Genomic DNA, 21,330 nt, shown 5'->3' on the forward strand with positions numbered 1-21,330 from the left:
ACCATTTTCATCGCAACCATGAGGATCAAAAAAATACATGTGATCGTCTTGCATCCATATTGCTGTAGAGCCACCTCTGGCAGTTACTATAGCGTGAGTGTGTTCTTTAAATAGTTGTCTCAGGGAATCTTTCAAGGACATTATGCCGCTGGATTCGTCAGGGTTTAGTTGACCTGTGAGGATTAAGAGCATTAAAGGTATTAAGAGGATGGATGTAGTTATCATTCCATATTGAAACCACTCTACTGTAGATTGTTTCAAGACTCGATCCAAGTTTTCGTGTTATTGAGACGTGTATCAAAATAATGCTACATGTGTGAATAAATTTATCACCACCTCTTTAAGGAATAGAATTGAAGTCAGCAGTATGCTTAGGACATTGTTGTGACTATTAATTCAGTTAAAATAAATTGTCGAAGAAATATATCTCTTTATAATCGTATTTTTAATAGTTCTAAAGATCTTCAATTATTTACTTACCACTATACTGACTATCCAAAACATCAGCTTCGATACAATCGTACTCGGAAATTTTAAACTTGGTGAGTACATCAGCTGCCGCTAGTGCCCCACTCAATGTTGCTACTTCTTCTTCACCTGCTTCTTCTGTATTCTTGGGGGAATCAACATTAATACCCATACGTTCGAGATGTTCCATAGTATTTTGGTACAGAATGTCACCGCGGATTAGAGTCTGTAGCATAAATAATAAGTCGTTGTAAGACTATGGTGTTTTAGTGATACGCCCAGGTTTTTCTTACGTACAATGTATGTCACAAAGCATTGTTTTATTAAATTCGGTTAAAAACAAATTATAGGTTTTATTTCTTAAAGACATACTCATGGATGGTACAGTTGATAGTATGATTTATAGTATATTAATAAAGAAGCAATTGTTTCTTTATTAATAACTAAAAATTAGGAGCTTTTAAAAATATACTATTAAAATGTTCCTTTATTTTCTTTTAAATTGAAAAAAGAGTGCAAAAGATAAACTTAAAATACTTCCACAGCTAAAATAAGTTTATTAAATTTTATAAGGTTATTAAGTTTATTATTATTATTAGACATTTGACGTTATATATAATAAATAATGTATGAGCCATGTTTATCTCGTACTATCAGGCAGACCTGTTAAATACCCGGTCAACTTTGTTACGATTCCTAATAGTAGAAATTACAGGTCCAATTTAAGCGCGATTATTTTTTAAACTGGAAATAGTGATAAACCGGTTATTAGAATTTTAGTCGTTCTTTAAATATATTAACAGACCACTTCGTAAATATACAACCTCGTCGATATCATCAGGGGTCCAGGATGACGGTTCCACGATGTGCGCCATAGCTATGGCAGCGATAGAAGCTGGCGTGGCTTGCTTATTGCGGTGCTCCTCTGGAAATCGATCGTCGCCTTCGTGAAAGCGGCCACGGATCACCCAACGGTTCGGAGCCACCGCTAAGGAATTACAATTGTTTTACTTAATGAAATTAAAAAGTAAGTGCTAACACTAAAGTTATTATGAAGTCTATGTTTTTTATTAAAAAATTGAATGACTGACTACACTCGACATATATTTCGTAATGACATTAAACTATTTTTTGTGATGTTAAGATTCGAAATTAGGTAAACCCGTCGTAGAATCGAATTTTCGATCTATTTATTGCGTCTATAATTATATACTAGTATAATCTAAATGAAATAGAAAAAAATACTTACGTTTGAGGTTATTCAATGGTTCAGGCATTTCTTTTCTTTCAAAGACACGGACATCAGCTATGCTGAACGGCTTCCTTTTCATATCAGCTACGTTATTCATAAAGTACTCGCATAACCCAGATATGCGCCCAAAGTAAAGAAGACAGGCTTTTCCGCCTTCGCGAAGACCAACCTTTGGATGAAATAGTATGAAATAAAAAATAATATTTGAATTCAATTATTAGGAAGAGATTTATGGTCATAGAGATCACATAATACACATAATATACATAATACAATCTATGGTGTCTCTACACGTGTTGTCATTCTTTAGAATAATTTTATACATCCATATTCTGCAGTTTTACTGTTTTATCCTAATGAAGAATGAAATAGCGGTTAGATAAAACCGGTACATAGTTATGCAAATTATGGTACTTTACGATAGAATTTTAAATGGGATATAGAACAGATAATATAGTACTATACCAGTACCCTCGTAGATAATTTGATACAAAATCTCTGAGGTAAATATTTCGTCGCGAAATTGATAGTAACATTGGATTTACCTTTATTGGATTTCCCGATAGGCCAACTGATCTACTTCATTCTCATCTATCATCCTTCATTGGTGCTCCAACAGTCCATGCCGATAGTACAGGCGGAGTTACTATTTAATTTATACTCATGAAAAAGAAATATTAATTCACCCTATGCCCATATCTGTCTGCTGGCCACGGGTGATATACGTAGAATCTGCCACCTTCATTCCAAATAGCTGTTTCGTATTCTCCTGGAACCTGCAGAAATATAACAATATTTTCAAAGAAGATGGTTCCTATTTTAGTTCAGTTAGTTTCTCTTTTAGGCACTTAGCGAGAATTGACACGGCCGTGATCCAGAGGTGTACTAATCTAATTTGGACTGCAAAGATCGTGACCACAAATTTGGCTGACAACAAAAAACTTTGTGTATCAGTTTAAATTGCCAAATAACTCTTTTGGAATTTATCCAAGTGACGGTGGTAGGCTCGCTCCTTATGATATATTTAATATACTAGATATAATATAAGCATAATGATAAACGTTGATTAGAATAAAAATGGAAAATAAAAAATGGAATGAAATAGTAATGTATGAGCATTAACATAGAGGTTTCAGTATACTCGGTGATACCCAATGTAATGTTTGTCTTTAGGTGACAATAACAACTTTCTATTAAGTAGACAGTCAAGCTGTTTGACATTCTTTAAAATGTTATATATAAATCAAGAATAAACTGATATGTATTAATTAGATCAAACCTGAAGTACACCAGCGTCCGATTCTTTAAAGAAACTCTCGATACCACGGTAGAGACCTAAAACCTTCGGACTCGACGACAGCAATTTCCCCCACACGGCTATGCCTCGTAACTATAAGAAATGAAATTCCAAAAACAAAATTTCGAGTAAAACAGATTAAGAGGGTATATATTACTATTTTGGCCGTATGGTTCCAGTATAGAATAGGCCACATTTTCTTTTCCTGTGGGTGTCGGAGGAAGCGACTACGGGAGGGTGAGGGATGGGTAGCAGTGTCCTGTTTAAAACATCTCTAAAACCTAACTGCGGTTGCTAATCCGCCAAGGAGGAGGCCTGTGTTCGGCAGTGGACAGTATAGCATGTTGTAATAATATGTTTTCAATGCAAATGCAAGTCTGAATTAATTACAGTAGTAGTTTCTATTTATATTGCATAGATGTACATTGATAGATATTGATAATTCGCTGTTTAACTAAAATGGTCACTGAACTATATATTCGTGTATCAACAAACTTATGAAGCATAGGCGCTGCTGCTCATCTTTCAATCGTTAAATTTTCTTAGTCGTCTCTTACGATATCTATGGGAACGGCAGGGGCGCCTGTTCTATGCCGGGACCAAACGGCTAATAATAATACTATAAGTATGTGTTAAGCTAATTTTATGATTGTATAAATTTCTAACAGACCTTATGAGTATATTCCCTGTCGCGTATTCTAAAATTGTCCTTTAATTCACCGAGGACAAGTCGACGGATCGGACCTCCCCGCTCAACCAAAGACTCCTGCCGAAAAAAAATAATTAATAATTTTAGTTTATAAAAAAAAAAAACCTAAAAACGAAAATAATTTAAATTTCTATTAGATTTTGCCGTTTAAAAAATGCAATATGTATTTTCAGACATGTCTTATGCAAAGCAGAAAACTTCGTTCGTATACTGGGATAGCCATAGGACAGCCCCCCCCCCCCCCCTCAATACACCTCTGCATCGGAGTCATAAAAACAACTAAGTAATGCTAATTTCAATAGCAAGAGGCATTGTTTTCTTACTTAGTAGGTACTTCCCCAAATGAAATGACTATATACATACCCTGTATAGGTTGTACCCAATATCTAAGGTCTCATCCAATGTGTCCTCATTCCAGGCACGAGCTCGTAACCTTCTCAGCATTGCAAGAGCGGCCACACAACACGGAATACTTGTATAGGTTTTGAATGTTTGATACCTAAACAAAAAGATAATTGATGATGATAATAAGTACCATTGGATTTGTTATATACCGCCATACAGTTCGAAACTAAGCAGAGCTTGTACTGTAGATATTAGACAATTGAATAAATAGAAAATACTCAAACGAATACAAACAGTTTTGAAAACATTTGTATTGTGAGGAGATTGAATCCGCGATCATCGTGAGGAGTATTACACTGCTAAATCACCAAAGTCATCCAATACTTGGACATCAGCACCTGGATAACCTAAGATAGTGTTTCTTGTAGACAAGTAGGTTAAAGTTCAACATGCCAATAAAACAGTTGAGAAAACGATTCACAATTACAGATCTGAAACTATGTTCACATTCATTCAAAAATAATTCATCACCTGCTTTGAACTTTAGATGAGGCTTTTATGCATATTAGTGACAACGTCAAAATTACTCGATTCCAAGAAAATATTGAGTACCATGGTAGGAGCCACAATTTACCATAAAGCAGTAACATATAAGATATACATAATAATTGTTGATAATTTATATTTAGGAATGACGGTTACTATAGTTTATTAGTTTGTGCTCTATTTTTTGTAGTTTAAAAACTTTACCTGTAACTTCCCATATGTCTGGTTCCTCTCAGGATCCATTTCTCAACGTCAACTTGTTGGAATTGCGAGTGGTAATTTTGGTTTGCTATTTCTACGGGGCTGTGTAGAACTGTCTCAGATTTGGGGCGAGGTATCATGTCATCTCTGTGAATAATTTTCTTTATCAGACGAATAATATATGCCGTAGCCTCTTCGAAATATCAGCAAGATGAATTCTTCGTTAGAATGAGAAAAGTGCATTTAAAATGCGACATGTAAGTAACCTTTTCTTACCAAATAAAAAGTTAAGAATCGGCAACGGGTATATGCAATTCATGTGAATTTCTTTTTTGGAGTCTTGCATCATCGTAATATGAAATAAATTTCAACCCATTATCAACATACACATTTATTTGTTAACATTGGCCATAACCCTCCCTCTTGGATATATGTATACTAAGAGCTTCTATTATTTTTAACTTTTACCTGTGATATCGTCTATCTGATTTGGGAGATGTTGATTAAATTATATTGGAATAAATTATAACCTATGCTCTTCTTCATCCCAAATAATAAGCGTATACCAAATTTCACGATGATTGATTAAGCTGCTAAGGCGCCAAGAGGTAACAAAGAAAGAAACTTTCATATTTATATCATTAGAAATTTTATTTAATTAAACTTCAAATCATTTCTTTATTATTTTCCAGAAGTCTATACTCGTATTACCAACTTCCTAAAATACTGTTCTTAATGAATTTCCGCTTACCTGCCATACGTGTGTCCGTCTGTCTTAGGACAGTAGAGGAAGAAGTCTTCGCCACGGAGTTCCATTAACTGATCAATGGTTGGATTTGGCGGTGCTCGCTCACGGGCGAGTGGCAGTTGCGGAGGGGGCTGTTCAATAATTTAAGCATTTCCGTTTTATTTTAATACAAAAAAAATCTACACTATATTTTTACGCATGCTGGATAAATTGGCAGAACACGTCACACTTACCAACAGAAATTACGTATTTCTGTTTACCTAAATCTGTTTTCTTAATATTTACTGTTTTTAAGTGACTTCTAAACGAAAGTGTTTCTAATTTGTAAGCTTATTTACTACATATATAAATATTTATGACATTTTCCATATGTAGTTTTTTTTTTATTTTCTTTTAAAGGTGCTATCCATCTATGTAATTTTCAGAAATAATCAGTTACCTCTTTAGGAGTTTTTTGATAGAAGTCCTTAACTTTCTTTTTAGATGTTGCTCTTGAAGTAGCCAAGCTCACAGCACTTAAAGAACATAGTGGATACTGGCCCTGCATTAGAATAGAGAATTTATAATAATTTGCACTTAATCTTTGATTATATTATATTTGAATGTTGCTTATATTATTTCCATTGGTAACTAAAGTGGCAACAGAATGCGCAATGTGTATACCTCCTTGACTTTCTTCTCTATCAAAACATTGATGTTAATGCTGTCCCATTCACTTTGGCAGTGAGTCTTAATCGCTTTCAGATCGAGCTCATACTTAGGCTCTCTAAGCAAGGGTTCTTTTTGAACAACCTGGAGAACACAAGGTAATATCTAGTAGTAAACAAGAATAAATCATGAAAAGTCTAGCAAAAGTTTATAAAATCTGTTTATGTGTGTCAATAATACTAAATGAGGTCGTCAGAGGTATTTTTTTAATGGGTGAAAATGGAATGGTAACCCCGCCCGCACTATCGGTATACACCGACAAGGCATCAGTGGAAGATGATAGGTGAGAATGACTGCAAGTCAGTTGGCCCACAATGATGAATTCGACAAGAATTAAACATGATGGTTTCCAGAGGGAACCGCGTGGAAGTCGACCTGAGAGGATTGTTAGCAATTAGACCCCATTATCAACAATCCTTCCCCCCTCCCGTCAGAGGTAACGTCCATTATCGTTGTTGCAATTGTATGAATCAACTTGATCATATTAATTTGAAATAGTATATTTCAATTTAAAATAGCAGGGGATGATTTTACCACGGCCGCTCTCTCTGCTTATTTTTGTGTGTTCACTGGTATACCGGTTTTACCTTTAAACGCAATGCGTTTATATTAATTCGAATTTATCAACAATATATAATAGTTTTAAATACATAATCAGGACTTAAAGCGATGTAAAAGCCTTTACAGGTATATAGTATCTACATACTTGCTTCTTTATTGGCTACGTTTACATCACGTTAAGTCCTGATTGTGTGTTTAAAATACGTGTAAACAACCTGAACGTTTAATATTAACAAATATATAGTAGATCTCAAACCATTAATACCTCAATATTAGTCAAAATGATCGGTGGTTTAGGAGTGCCTTTTTTAGCAGCATCCAGATCTCCATAATTGGCAAGAAAATCAAGAACAAAGGAAGCGATGCCTGCGTATCGGAGAAACGCTCCAGCGCCGAATCTGTTAAGAAACTTATCGACTGAAATGCATTTCTACTTTTGCAAATGGCAAATCATTTTGTTATGGCGATGGTTCTTCTGATGGATACCCGTCGCTTATAAATTAACCCCTTTCATAAAAATGTTAAATATCTCGTAGATCTATTTTAGCTATTGAAGTGTTTAGCTTTTTCTTTTATACTAAATCCCCAATTTGCAAAAATGTGTCAAAACATTCTGATAATTAAAATGTGTCTGTAGGTTTTAATTTTTATGAATAAAAGGATATACTTATTTTACGTAACGCAAGTTGTTTGAAAGAAAGAACAGTACTGTAAACAAAAACATATAACCTGCTGTGACTTTGTGTATTGAGAGTTTTATGGGAGTGTTCTACATTAAATCAAAGTATAGCTGTTGTGATGTAGAAATATTAGTGTCACAAATAGTTATTTCTCTTAGAAAAATGAAGAAACCTTTTATATAGGTTACTTGGTACTGTGCAATTACATAAACTCCCGGATAGAAGCTAGTATCGAATTGTGTTAAAAATACTTACAATTTATGAGGTTGTCCAAGTTCATTAAGTATGTGAGGATCAAAGATATAGCAGACAGTCTTCACTTGACTTCCTGACTCGGGTGGAGGTGGGTGGCCCCATATCAAGAAGTGGCGGTCACCTCCCAAGGTCAAAATCATCATGTAAGTAGAACCGATTCTCTTTTCCATCAATCTTGAAAACATATCAATTATAGAAGTTACAAGAAGCTTACTATTTGTGTCTAGAGGTTTTTAACGAATATCAATCTAAAATTATGGGAAAAAGGAATTGTCAGTAAAGAGGACTAACGGCTCTGTAGCTGGTAATATACCCTGTCAGAGCGACCTCTACGCGGTTCCTCCTGGAAACTATCATGGTTAATTGTTGATGAATTTGTTACAATGGGCTAACTGACCTGCTTTCGCTGTCACTTCTCATCACTCAGTGGTTCCTTGCCAGGGTATATTAACAGCGTAACGGGGGTTACTATTTAATTATCGTCCATAAAAAAAATATGACAATGTTCATACAACTAGTAATGAGTGGATTTTTGGGAGAGATTTTTTTGTAACTTTTCTAGATAGGCTAGGCTATCTAGACCTGCTGTGTAGAAGTAATACTAAAATAGGAATAAAGATGAATAAAATAAAAAATTAGTATCATTAAGAAGTTTTTATATTTAAACAACTTCTTTTGTCAGATTTTGAAATCTCTTATTATTAACAGATTAACAACAATTCCTATAGCCCATCTATGCTTACATATATTTTTACATATAAACGAACTCAAAGGACTGGACTTTTGTAAATATAAATAGCCATCCGTATTATTTCGAAAATTTACACCTAAACCCTGTAATACAAATTGATAATGCAGCTTTCTACATGTAAAATATTTTTTTTAAAACAGGTAAGTAGGTACTTTTTGAGTTTATCCATTACAAAGAAAAAAAATAAAAAACCCTTTATTTATATTTTAAATAATATTATTTTCAATTTAGATCAGCACTTACGCCATAAGGTCAGGTTCAGTTTGTATATTATCAGGGTGTTTAGCAAGCAATCCTTTTTCCACCTCTAACATTTTCACCGTGTATTTGATATCGTGAAAGAAGAATGACGTGAGGAGTTGGTTTAGTTGTAATTTAGGCTTTCCTGTTTGGAGGGAAATTTATAGATTTGATTACTTCTTCTAAACTGGGCTCAGTTGTTGTATTAGCTGTTAACTGTCCTCTGATGATACGGTTGACATAGCCTTCTCCATAAGAAGGATTTTGCCAGTAGTTGCCACACGTGGCAGGCGGGTTAGCAACCACAGTTTGGTTTTTCATGATGATTTATGAGGGACGTTGCTGCTCATCACTCGATCATAAGCTCCCTTAGTCGTCTCTTACGACACCCATGGGAAAGGAAGGGATGGCCTATCCTATGGAGAGACTTACACGACTAAACTGAACTCAGAGCTCAGTGTCAAACAAACAGTGGAATTTCGTGGTTAAATTTTTTATATCCTCATTCTATGTTAAGTAAAGGATCCACCTAAATGTGTCATCACAACGAGTTACGTATACTGTGTCATAATTCAAAAAGCATGCAACACTTATGTTGATTTTTGTGACATATTATTATTAGTCACCTATATTCCGTGACGTACAATTGTTCGTAGCGCTTACATGAAAAGCGTTATGTATGTTAATTTTTTATTAAATGAACTTTTAGCTTACTTGATAATTTTAATTATTGTTATTTAGTTTTTAATCTACTTGATCTTGCTACATACACTTCGTAATTGTATAGATCTAATTATCAATATTATTTTATAACATGTTTTATGGTGAGTTCACAGAACATGTTAAGAATATGAATAAAAATCTTACCTTTGTAACATTTGAGCGCCAGCATGCACTGCTTATAATATCTGTCTCCAGCTTCTATCACTTCGTCTACATCTCCTTTAACTAACTGTCTAGGGTTCTTTTCTTCTAAAAGTGCACTACATACGACTGCTATGCAGCCAGTTTGAGCACCTAAAGTGATAAATAATCATACAATTGTATATGTACTTATTTATTATCTGTAACTACAGGTGACAGTTGATTTCATCTTTGCGTGAACTTAGTAGTAAGCAAATGCGTTTTTTGTATGCAGTATTTATGTTCCATTTTTGATCGATTGAATATTATAGCAATCCTGGTTAGGAATATTTTTATTTTCTTTTTTATTAAAAAAGTTTGTAAATCCTCGAGCCGTATTTATTAAAATAGATTAAAAGATATCAGTATACTATATACTATAAAAGGTATATAAAAATAAATGTACTATTTAATTATTATTAGAGAAAATGTTATTATTCCTAAAAACTTTCTCGGATTAAACAGAACAGGATAACTACAAAACATAGTACTTTTTTTTAAATATAATATTATACATTAAAACGAACCACAAGCAGTATAAGAATATTTTTTGGAATTGCATCCGATATTTCCTTGTAGTATCATCTTGTTCTTTTCCACTTGACCAAAATTATGCCAGATCTAAAATAATACATTTGCAATTTGAGAATTAATATGATGCATTTTGCTATATTATATATCTCACAATAAATATATTTCTGTATAAACAATTTAAAAATATAAAAACCTACCTAAATTTTCTGTATGTATGTCTGTTAAAAAAAAATTAATAAATTGTTTCACAAAAAAATCTATTTTAATTGCGGCAAAACCAATTACTTTAATGTAAAAACATTTTAAAAATATATATATGATTTTGATAAAATTTCTATGGAACCAATCTCTAATGATATCCTTTCAGATAAAAACAAGAAAATATCAAATCGGTTTATAACTGACGGAAATATGAGGTAACATTGAGAACAACATTGAGAACCTCCTTCTTTTTGAAGTCGGTAGATAATAAAAAAATGCACTCAATAGGTACAACGTCATAATGGGTTACCTTTTTTAATTTAGCATACTCGTACAAAGGTTGTGTTACTTCGTCTGGAGGTATCCTCTGCCGCTTGGGACGAGGGCGACGTCGGCGACGGTAAGGTGGTACCCATGGCCGAGTCGTAATCTCTGGACATTGTATTACCTGAAATGTATTTTTTTGCAAAAAGATGTAGCTAGTAATAATTTCAGTGTGACCAAACAATGTAATGTTTTAACCAAGTTTAAAAGTTTTTTTTTTATATCAATACTGTAGTTTTTATATGTAGTTTTCGTCACAGGCGTAATTGTTGTTATAACATTTTTAATGCAGCTACTTTATATTAGGCATATGAAAACGTTTGGATAATGACGAATTTATTCTATAGAGGGATTTCTCACAGTCAATTTTTGAGAAGCTGAAGGGAATAATTTATTTGGGGGTGAAACTTGTACAGGCAAAGATAAAATTAATAATTCTATGAGTACATTAATTTAGTCTTTAGAAGTGGTAATGAAAAGTTCTATGGGGTAGTACGGTATACTCTGATATCTATGGTGTTATTGATATTTGAAAGCGACAGTTACATCCTTTCGTTTATGAGGTGGATCATTAGCTTGTATGATATTGTCATGACATATTATCTCTTTCAGAGATCTTTTTCAGCCAACCTTTCGCCTATCTTTTTTTTACAAGTGCAATAAAGAATTCATAAATTTATATAAATGATAATATTACGAAAAATCATAGGAATTTATAATTACTTATATATTAACATAAGAGTAGTTATGCAGAAAGGATAACGATAATAATTGGAAGATATGTAGATACTGGTTAGACTTACTATAGGAGGTATACGTTGGGGAGGAGATGGTGGGAACCAAGGTTTTGTACGTATTTTGACTTTACTAATCTCCGGCCATCGGTGCTTGAATCTTTGCTTCCTCAATACAGCTCGATATTCTGCTTCCCTTATATATAAAGAATGATTAGTGAGATTTACTTTTTTTATACAACTGAAAATGACAAATATGTTGATGGGCCACATGATAGAAAGTGGTAACCATCGCCTATAGATATGAGCAGAGCCATGGACATAACAGAGCATACTGTTTCGATCATGATACCCCCCCATGCGTTGCCATTCCTGGGGGCTAAGGTGTTCTGCCTCTGTACCCTGTAAATTCATTGCTATATCTCACCCTTCAAACCGAAACACAACTGCTTCATGGTAGAAACACGAATAGGACAGAGACACCCGAGCAAACGACTTTTATACAAAGTCTTCGTCTGGTAGACCAAAGACTTTGCTAGCTTCACGGAATCTGTTTTTATTGTCTTTAGTGGAATAATGATTTAACATATTGCCTTAATTTCAATAGGTACCGGTTCAATTTCTATACATAATATAAAGATTTTGTTTATGAGTTTGTATTGAAGTGAATGCATTTAACTTTGCATGCTTTTCAGCTGCGTTATAATGTTATGTTTGAACTGTCAAGTTAATTATATATCAAAAGCCCTAAGATTCAATAGAAATCCTTGCAAATTTAAATTGCATTGCGCTATCCAGTATACTTCTACTAACTTTTTAGCTATCTGCGATGGAGTCTTCTGTAATTCCTCTGGTTCTGGTGGTGGTGGCTCTTCTTTGTTCGATTTTCCTTTCACTATTTCACTTTTATTCTTATCGATAGGAGCATCTCCAGCTGCTGGAGGTCTGGAAACAGTATCACATCTTGCTCTTTAATACAAAATAAACTGTATAGGTACATATACAAATTATTGTCAAGTGTGTTATATGAATAAAAAATAAATCCCATTATAAGTTTGTTTTTAAATTAAGAAGGTGGCAACAAGCATCTGATGGTAAGCGGTTACCATAGCCTATGAATGCCTGAAGTATCAAGAGCATTACAAGAGTGTTGACGACCTAGAAGGAAACCTCTTTATCCCTTTTTTGAAGAATTTTATGTTGTAGTCTCTTGGGAATTTATAAGTAATGCAACCACGTTTTAGAATCAACAGCGTCCAAAGTACAAAATGTGTGTGGTGTTTTGATATTATACTTATAATACTTGCACGAAAATAATTTGCTCACTTTTTCTTATCAGACATTATCCAACGTAGACAGTACCAACAGAAGTGTAGTTAGAAAATTAGTAATTTTATTACATCAATATTAATTATCAGTTGCGGTTAATTCTGAAATATATTAAAATTATATCATTACCGGCGTTTTCTAGTAATCTGTTCTAGATTAAGGACTCATGGGTATGCGACCCTGGTCTCCCGACCATTTACAGTTTCTGATCAGTATACCCTCTGCAACTGCTGAGTCCCCATTTCATTACTCTCCATAAAATCTTCATTTCTTTTTTAACTAACTTACTTTACTCACTCTTACTTACGGCCTTACCGTTAGAGTAAGTAAAGGAAGTTGGCAAGGTAAGGTAAACACTAAATTTTCCTCAATTTTTTCTCCTATACCATAGGTGGCAGATACCACCAATAAATATATACCTAAAAAGGATTGACATCAGACAGGCGGTTGATTGCAAAACCAATAACCTTGTATAATATGAATAAAAACATAAAGCCGTCCTCAATTACTGGAATAAAAGCAGTTTTTGTTTGTAATATAACAAACCTTTTAAATGTGCTTTCTATTGCCTTTCTAAATTACGAAATAAAGTTGGCTAAAAGTTTGTTATAATTTAAAGATAATTTATGGACACCCGTACAATAAAATAATATAGGATGGACACCCGTGAGTTTGTTGTAGGAGGGTAATAGATGCATGCAAGTAGCTCGAGACCGTACTTTGTAGTGAAATATGAGACAGTTTAAGGGGGTACATTTATGTTTAACAGTAAAATACTCATTCAAAGGGCTGATTCGATAGGATTTGAATTCGTCTTTTTAAGCTATCCATATCTAGACATTCTGAGTTATATAACGGAAGTAATAATGCCATACAACAAATATGTCAATATCTTTTTCAAGTGTTAACTTGACGTAGACGTTTATGATCATTTGTTGAGAGGTCATCTATGGAAGTGCAAATTTGAATCTTGACAGCTTATGCTGTCGGAAAATCAATTCATTATTTAGAATAACCAAATGCAGGATACACATTAACATTTTCCCATTATTCTCTTCTAAAATCATTAGGCATGTCAGTTGAGTCAAGTGAGTTGTGATTTATTTATTAAGCTATTTGTAATTGTATAATATTAAGCAGAAACATGGTTGCGTGCGTCGTTCCATTCTTTCAGTTCCGATTCCATCATTTGAACATTCTAATGTCTCATAATGCATACATAAGTCAATTCCAATAATGATGGTGTTAAATCACTTACCTTTTTTGTAACTTTTTCCTTTTTTTTGGAATATTTTTAAAAATTATTTTATAACGCTACATCACAAAAATCGTGTTCATAGTTTTTAACTTCTTTTTAAAGTCAAAGTAATTTGAGTTTTATTATTAATTCCAATTTTAAAATTTTAAAATTTGCCAGTATTAAGTATAAAGATAAGGATACTTAGTTAAAAATTACGTAGCGGTATTTTTTTTATTTATGCTATATTCAAGTAGTACAGACTTTAAAGCTAAATACTTGTAAATGTAAAAATAATCACAATTTATTTAATACATAACTCTCTCCAAATCCTTTTCGACTTCCTTAACTATAATTTTAAGTAACTCATATCAATACTCAAGTCTTTGATTAAGAAGTACGTCGGTACGTATACTGTAAAATTCCAACTTTTAATCGTTGACGACCACCTTTAGGGTATACGTCACATCAACGTCACCGTTGACGACGTCACGTTAATACTGTCAAGTTTAAGCGTGAAGCTGTCAACTTTGTCTAGTGTCTTCTTGTAATAACAACTATTTCTTTTGCATTAAAACAGTATGAAATAAACATTATAAAACCCGACAACATGGTAGATGAAAGCACAAGGAAGACTTTAAGTAGCATACCACTATTGCAAACAAAAGCTGGACCAAGGGACAAGGAATTATGGGTTGCTAGACTAAAGGAAGAATATCAAGCTCTTATCAAGGTAAAAACTATATATTTTTCATGTGAACGTGGCACAAATTAGTTAACTTAATTGCACGTTATTAAAAAAGGACTGATTCTGCTTTTTTGGTATTTTATATTTTTAATCTTTTAGCTTTGTTCATTGTGTTTCAAAAACTGATTTCTATATTATGAGCTATAAACTGACTATACTTTCACTTCTAATGCTCGCCAGTGTGTCCTTGATTCTGTTATATTTAACGAAATAATTTCATTTACTCTGGCTCAAGTACATCTATTTAGCTAATGAAGGAAAACAATTTTTTTTAATATCTTTTACCTAAGGTTACTCTCTGACCAATTTTGAGAGGAAGAAAAATATTGTTAATAATAGGGTTTAATATTCTTATTTCTAGTAATACACTCTGAAAACCATCATGGACTGTCTTGGTGGATTTGTCATGAGGGGCCAACTGACTTACTAATGCCACTAGTTAATACCAATAGTGCAGTTGTGATCATCCTTCAATTTTAAATCTCATAAGATAAACAACCTATTATTAAATAAAAATCACAAAATAGAGAGAGAACTTTGTATGAAAAACAGTCTTAAGTATTTTTATACTTCACTTATCAACTATATCATGATATATTTGGTTGGCAAAAGTGGTTTTGCCTGTTTGGACTACAACAATACTATTTAAAATTTTCAATTAAGGTTACAATATAATTAGTCTGTATACTAAATTTCATTCAAATTTATCTAGTATGCTTGAGTTACAAACATCATTACAAAAATTATAATAAGTTAAAAAATTTACTTTTCAATAATTTCATCTTTTGGGGTTCAGATTCACATCTGCCTGCTATCTAGGCTTAGTGTCCGATCATTTGCACAATGAGTGAAATATTTATTAATTTTTGTATTTTTATGGTGTAAGAAATCTGTTTTTGTGAGTTACAAATTATTTTAGATTTTGTCTGAACAGGTACTCTTATAACATTATTTGTTATAGAGTAGTTTTAAAATTTATTTCAGTATGTACAAAATAATAAGGCTGCAGACAATGATTGGTTCAGGTTGGAGTCGGATAAAACAGGTACAAGATGGTTTGGCAAGTGCTGGTATGTCCACAACCTGCTGAAGTATGAGTTTGATCTGGAATTTGATGTAAGTATATATTATTATAAATTTTTATATATATAAATCCCATTTCACAATGTTAATTCTTATTAAACTAACATTAACCACACATTACATATAATCAATAATATGCTGTTTCTGGTTTGTTTTGTATTTAAATAACAACTTATATAGACTTTGGCATTTTACTTCTGTGTTCTTATGATTTCTTTTGTTTTAGATACCTATTACTTATCCAACGACAGCCCCGGAGTTAGCTCTTCCAGGTCTTGATGGCAAGACTGCAAAAATGTACAGAGGAGGGAAAATATGCCTTACTGATCACTTCAAACCACTATGGGCTAGGAATGTCCCAAAATTTGGAATTGCACATGCAATGGCTCTTGGAGTATGTAGTTTTATAAAAACTATTAAATCATTTTAAGTAATTAGCTGGACATCCCAGAAAGTAATGAACATTGTGTATAGTCATGAATAACAATGGCAGTCAATTGGTGCCACTATTTCTTCATGGTTACTTAACTACTCCTGTGGATAGGATATTATGCCTCTAATGCTAAGTATTGTATTTGCTATTTTACCCTTCATATCAAAACACAGCAACACATGCATTGCTATTATACAGAAGATTATAATTGTGATACATACATACATATCTGTCACGCCTATCTCCCATTAGGGTAGGCAGAAACAAAGAAACGCCAAATGGTTCGATTCAAACAAACCTCTTTCATTTCTTCCACATTCATCATATAATTGTGATAACTTCATTATTTCATGATACATACATATCCAGGCAAAATTTTATTACAGCAAATATTTTGTAAACAATTTCTGTAATTTTCAACAAACTTTAAAAAAGGAGGAGGTTCTCAATTTGATGGTATTTTTTTTTTTAATATTTGTTATAACTCAATCAATTATAAACAACTTTTGTAAATACTATTTAAATTTTTTTTTTATTTGAAAGTAAATACTTTCAATGTAGTCCTATAGACATTTTATCAAAATTAATTTAGTAGTTTAATTTTCAAATTAAAATAATAGGTTTTTTGACACAATCTAAAATTATATATATAAAAGTGTCTATTGCACAGTTTTCATTGTCAATAGTTTTGCTTAAATTGTATCTATTTAGTTTGGAACTATATTAATTTAAATAACTGCTTTTATTCAATTAGGTTCAAATATTAATTGGTATCTCATTGACTAAGGCATAGTTTCTGGCAATCATTGTTTATGACTAGTTTACATAAATTATTTTAAACTGGTCTACATTGAACTTTATAATTTGATTTTCTATTCCAGCTCGGACCCTGGCTCGCTGTTGAAATTCCAGACTTAATAGAAAAAGGTGTTATCACGTATCAAGAGAAGACAGATGAAGCAAAATGAATCCATTGTATATTGTATATAGAGTCGCAAATATATGTATTTATATATTTTATACTGAAGCTTTATGATATTTTTATATTTTGGACTGTAATTGTTCGGTTTGGGGGGAAGGGAATGTTGGTAATGGGGAGGTAATCCCTATTACTATGCTATCGGATCGACCTCCATGCAGTCCCCCTGGAAACTATCGTGACTGATTTATCTTTGAATTCGTCACGATGGGCTTACTGACCTGCCTTTTTATCCTCACCTATCATCTCTTACTGGTGCCCCACCAGCGTATACCGATAGCGCAGGTGGGGTTACCATACCATTCCATTATCACCCATTAAAAAAAACGTTCAGTTACCTTTGTCAATGGTATGAATGTTTATTCTGCAAGTAGGAGCAACAACTGTATACTATTTTTTCTTTATTGGGTGAAAATGAAATGGTAAGTCCTTAGGTAGCGCTATTAATTTATGCTGGCGGGGTATCAGTGAAGGATGAAAACAGTTCAGATCAGAACCCTCGTTGTGCGAATCCGACTCGCACTTGATCAGCTTATCTGTTTTACTATTATATAGGTGTTAGCACTGCTCGTCTGATGGTAAAAAGTCACTGTAACCTAGCGATGCCTTAACACCAAGTATGTCACGTCTGGGATGTCGATCTCGAGAAACCTTAATGCACCTTTTTGGAAGAACTCCATACTGTAGTCTAAGGAAAACTTCGGCAGAGAGCTCATTTCACGGCCTGAGCGTTCGTGGGAGGAAACTCCTTTGAAACCGCACAGTACGCGATTATTTAGTTTCTAGCGTAAAAGGACCTACCTATTATCATATATGTACTTTAATATTCGAATAAGAATTTCAATTTCAAAATATATGTAGGTGCTACCTACCTACTTCTTGTTATCGCATAACTATAAAATATATCGAATATATAGTTTTGTACATAGGTTATTACATTTTTTTATTTCTTTACCGTTCTCTGAACGTATTGTACAATGCAGAGTAAACAAAGTAAAAAAATTATATTTCTATCGATTCTTAGTTTGACCTTTTTTAGGTATATATCTTCAGCACCAGTGAGTACATTTTATAAAAATTCCATTTTAATCCCCATAAAAAAAACCATAGAGGCAAAGAAGCATAATTATATATTTAAAAAAAAAATTATAATGAAGCTTTTATATAAACTGAAAATACGACTGTTTTCTAAATTAAAATCTTAATTTTCTCCAAATGTTTGACCGCCATATTTAGTGCTATTACCATCAAAAATATTTAAAATTCTTGAATTATTTTTGAAAATTAACACTTAATCGTCTTTATCATATCAACCGTTAACTGCAGAAACTAGTATTAACACTGCAAAACATAGGCCTCCTGTTATTGGGAGGTTTTGTTAGTAGATGTCAAGTTTGGCGGGCGGGTTGGTAACCGCAGTTAGGCTTTAGTGATGTTTTAATAGGGACGCGATTGCCTATCCCTGGACCATTAAATTCCTTTAGATAACCCTTTCAATGCCAGGACAACACGCCGATCTTAATGTTGCTATTTGTAAACTTCGGATTGAACATCCTTATGCGAAGTTTTATTTTTTTTGATATTTTAGATATCTACTTATTTTATAACATTAACACATACCTAATGTGTTTACTAAAAGTAAATACAAATAATTTTATTTTGTTTGAAAAGTGGTCAAAAGGATGGTACATAATATTTAAATATTGTGGACACTTTTCACGAGAATCTGGCATATAAAATTCATTTGATTGTACAGTTCAGTTTACAACTTCTTTCAAGCTATTTATAAAAATTATATACTATTATTTTCAGAATGCAGAGGTCAATCCGGTAAAACCTGCTAATTAATACTAATATTATTTTTTCAAGAGGTATATTCTATTAGATTTCACCTGCGGCTTCGCTTGCTTTAATATTGATTTTTTTTTCAACAATTCTGATTGTCAGAATTGGTAAAGATAAAATACAATAGTTACGAGAAGAAAAAAAAGTAAACAATATAAAACCTAAACATAAGATGTAATACAATTACAATATTAATAACATAGAACTAAACACAATCTGCACCAAGTATAAAATAAAAAATATTTGAGACAGAGTACAAATTAGATGTAAAATAATGAATTTAATAATAAAATAAAATAATAATTAAAAAAAAAACAACATAAAACGGAATGCAATTATAATATTGTTAACATAGAACTAAATGCTGAAACCTAATAGCAAATCATCAAGTATAAAATAAAAAATAAATTGACACTTCAACATTTATTAGAATGCATAAAATTGGCATTGGTATGTTCTGTACTTCAGTAAGCGCAATCTATTGAGAGTTTTAATTTTATTCTCTCATCCCTAAAATGTCGGAAGGATTTTAATAAAATTTCAAATATATACTTTTGCAATAATATTAGTCTGATAAAATAAAACCATAGGTACCGCGTTGTAAAAGTTGCTCAGCGCGATATATGTATATAAAACTGTTATAGTACTAAACGTAAAAAGTAGTAAATATAATATTTTTATGTGATTTCACTGTATATGTATTATACAGTGAAATCACATAAAAAAGTAATACAAATAAAAGTTTAATTATGAATTATAAATTCTTCAAAGTTTAAATCGGATGACGCAATAAAGAGTTTCATACAAAAATTACCCCTTTTTTATTATAAAATTTGTAAGTCTTATTATCATAGTTTTATTTTAACACTATCTAAATTAAACTTGGGTTAATAAATATTGCATTGCATATTAATCTATCACTAACACATGCACTTACTTCATATTTTGCTTTGAAAATTTTGGAATCCACTTCTTTACAAACTTTTTTTACATCGTCAACTTTGTATGATTTTACAGCTTGGTAATTTTGATGATCTTATCTATTGAGAAGAACCTGCAAGAAACTCAACAGTTACTCAATTTTTAAATAATTATTATTATTTACAAGATAATTTTACATTTGCATGGGTGCTGTGATTATAATTGAGTTCTGTTTATATATATTTATTTAAATGGGAAATAAACAAGCAAACATGAGTTGATTAGCCCCCACAAGCAGCACCCGTTCACGAGTATGACAGATGAGCCAGCCGTCATTGCGCTCAAACATATTTTAGGGAAGTTAACCACTCAGCCTATTACGTCATCGAATTTTACTTAAAATGCGCTATACTATTTAATACCTGAATTATATCACTGGCTTTATCATGTGGTTTGTGTATGCTTGTATTTATAGTATAAGTGTTTGTTACTATTCCTAGCTGGATTGCTAGATGAGTTGGAATTTCCATTTTCCTAGTAGGTGTTCTAAAAGCTGTTTGAGTGTTTACAACTTTAATTTTTTTTCAGGAGTCTATTTCGACAGACACAAGTAACAACACAGTAAGATAAATAATTCAATATTTAAATACATTATTATCATTTGTTATTAATGTTACTACAGAGACACAACACCTCAGGTAGTCCTCAGGAATGGCAAGAGGACGCATGAGGAGTGACACGCGCGATACTGTATACTCTGTTATGTCCATGGTATTATTCATGTGTATAGGCGACGATAACTACTTTTCATTAAATGGGCCGTTAGCTTATAAACCGATAAAGGGGGAAAGGGATTATTAGTAATGTAGATCTATGTCCCATTGCTATTAGGTTCCCTTACATGCGGTTTCATTTGAAACCGTCTTGATTAATTCTTGTGGAATTCATCACGATGTGCTAACTGACTTGATTTCATCCTCGTCTATTATTCCTTACTGGTGCCCCGTAAGTGAGGTTACCATACCATTATACCTACTTATATTATAGTACCTACCCGTCTGCTACTTACACGAAATAATATTGAAGGAACACTTTTGCAACAAGTACTTAGTGCATAGTTTTCTCTATTTACCTATTCATTCTGCTATCAAGCAGCTCTTTATCTAAGGCTGTTCGGGATTGAAGCTTTAGACGTGGTAGTAAAAGTACTGTATTGCATTTATTATTTCATATATATTAATATATACTTTTCTCAGGAGTGGCAACTCATGATTCATGTTTAGTAAGGCCACATTGTT

At 32.6% G+C, this 21,330-nt stretch overlaps 2 protein-coding genes across 2 annotated transcripts in view; one reads left to right on the top strand and one right to left on the bottom strand.

The window, feature by feature from the left end:
- LOC113514463 (uncharacterized) overlaps nt 1–14,155 on the bottom strand; it is a 33,244-nt gene extending 19,089 nt beyond the window's left edge. The window contains exons 1-22 of the mRNA XM_052893170.1: nt 14,045–14,155; nt 12,784–12,887; nt 12,271–12,402; nt 11,527–11,653; nt 10,710–10,847; nt 10,192–10,285; nt 9,629–9,778; nt 8,765–8,906; nt 7,771–7,944; nt 7,101–7,233; nt 6,230–6,358; nt 6,006–6,107; nt 5,570–5,697; nt 4,822–4,965; nt 4,090–4,225; nt 3,688–3,783; nt 3,000–3,110; nt 2,407–2,496; nt 1,718–1,889; nt 1,293–1,456; nt 481–694; nt 3–173 (exon numbers count right to left, since the gene is read on the bottom strand). Coding sequence (XP_052749130.1) covers nt 3–173; nt 481–694; nt 1,293–1,456; nt 1,718–1,889; nt 2,407–2,496; nt 3,000–3,110; nt 3,688–3,783; nt 4,090–4,225; nt 4,822–4,965; nt 5,570–5,697; nt 6,006–6,107; nt 6,230–6,358; nt 7,101–7,233; nt 7,771–7,944; nt 8,765–8,906; nt 9,629–9,778; nt 10,192–10,285; nt 10,710–10,847; nt 11,527–11,653; nt 12,271–12,402; nt 12,784–12,800 — 2,764 coding nt within the window. The 5' untranslated portion in view covers nt 12,801–12,887; nt 14,045–14,155. The remainder of the gene's footprint in view (nt 1–2; nt 174–480; nt 695–1,292; nt 1,457–1,717; nt 1,890–2,406; nt 2,497–2,999; nt 3,111–3,687; nt 3,784–4,089; nt 4,226–4,821; nt 4,966–5,569; nt 5,698–6,005; nt 6,108–6,229; nt 6,359–7,100; nt 7,234–7,770; nt 7,945–8,764; nt 8,907–9,628; nt 9,779–10,191; nt 10,286–10,709; nt 10,848–11,526; nt 11,654–12,270; nt 12,403–12,783; nt 12,888–14,044) is intronic.
- A 363-nt stretch (nt 14,156–14,518) lies between these two features.
- On the top strand, nt 14,519–17,307 carry LOC113514332 (ubiquitin-fold modifier-conjugating enzyme 1). The gene is made up of 4 exons (XM_026898391.3): nt 14,519–14,756; nt 15,756–15,887; nt 16,081–16,248; nt 17,169–17,307. Exons 1-4 carry the CDS (start codon nt 14,634–14,636, stop codon nt 17,253–17,255), a joined length of 510 nt encoding a protein of 169 aa, XP_026754192.1. The 5' UTR covers nt 14,519–14,633; the 3' UTR covers nt 17,256–17,307.
- Nucleotides 17,308–21,330: the final 4,023 nt, after the last annotated feature.

Source organism: Galleria mellonella, unplaced genomic scaffold, assembly GCF_026898425.1.
Source record: "Galleria mellonella isolate WM207_F2 unplaced genomic scaffold, CSIRO_AGI_GalMel_v1 utg172, whole genome shotgun sequence".
NCBI lineage: Eukaryota > Metazoa > Arthropoda > Insecta > Lepidoptera > Pyralidae > Galleria > Galleria mellonella.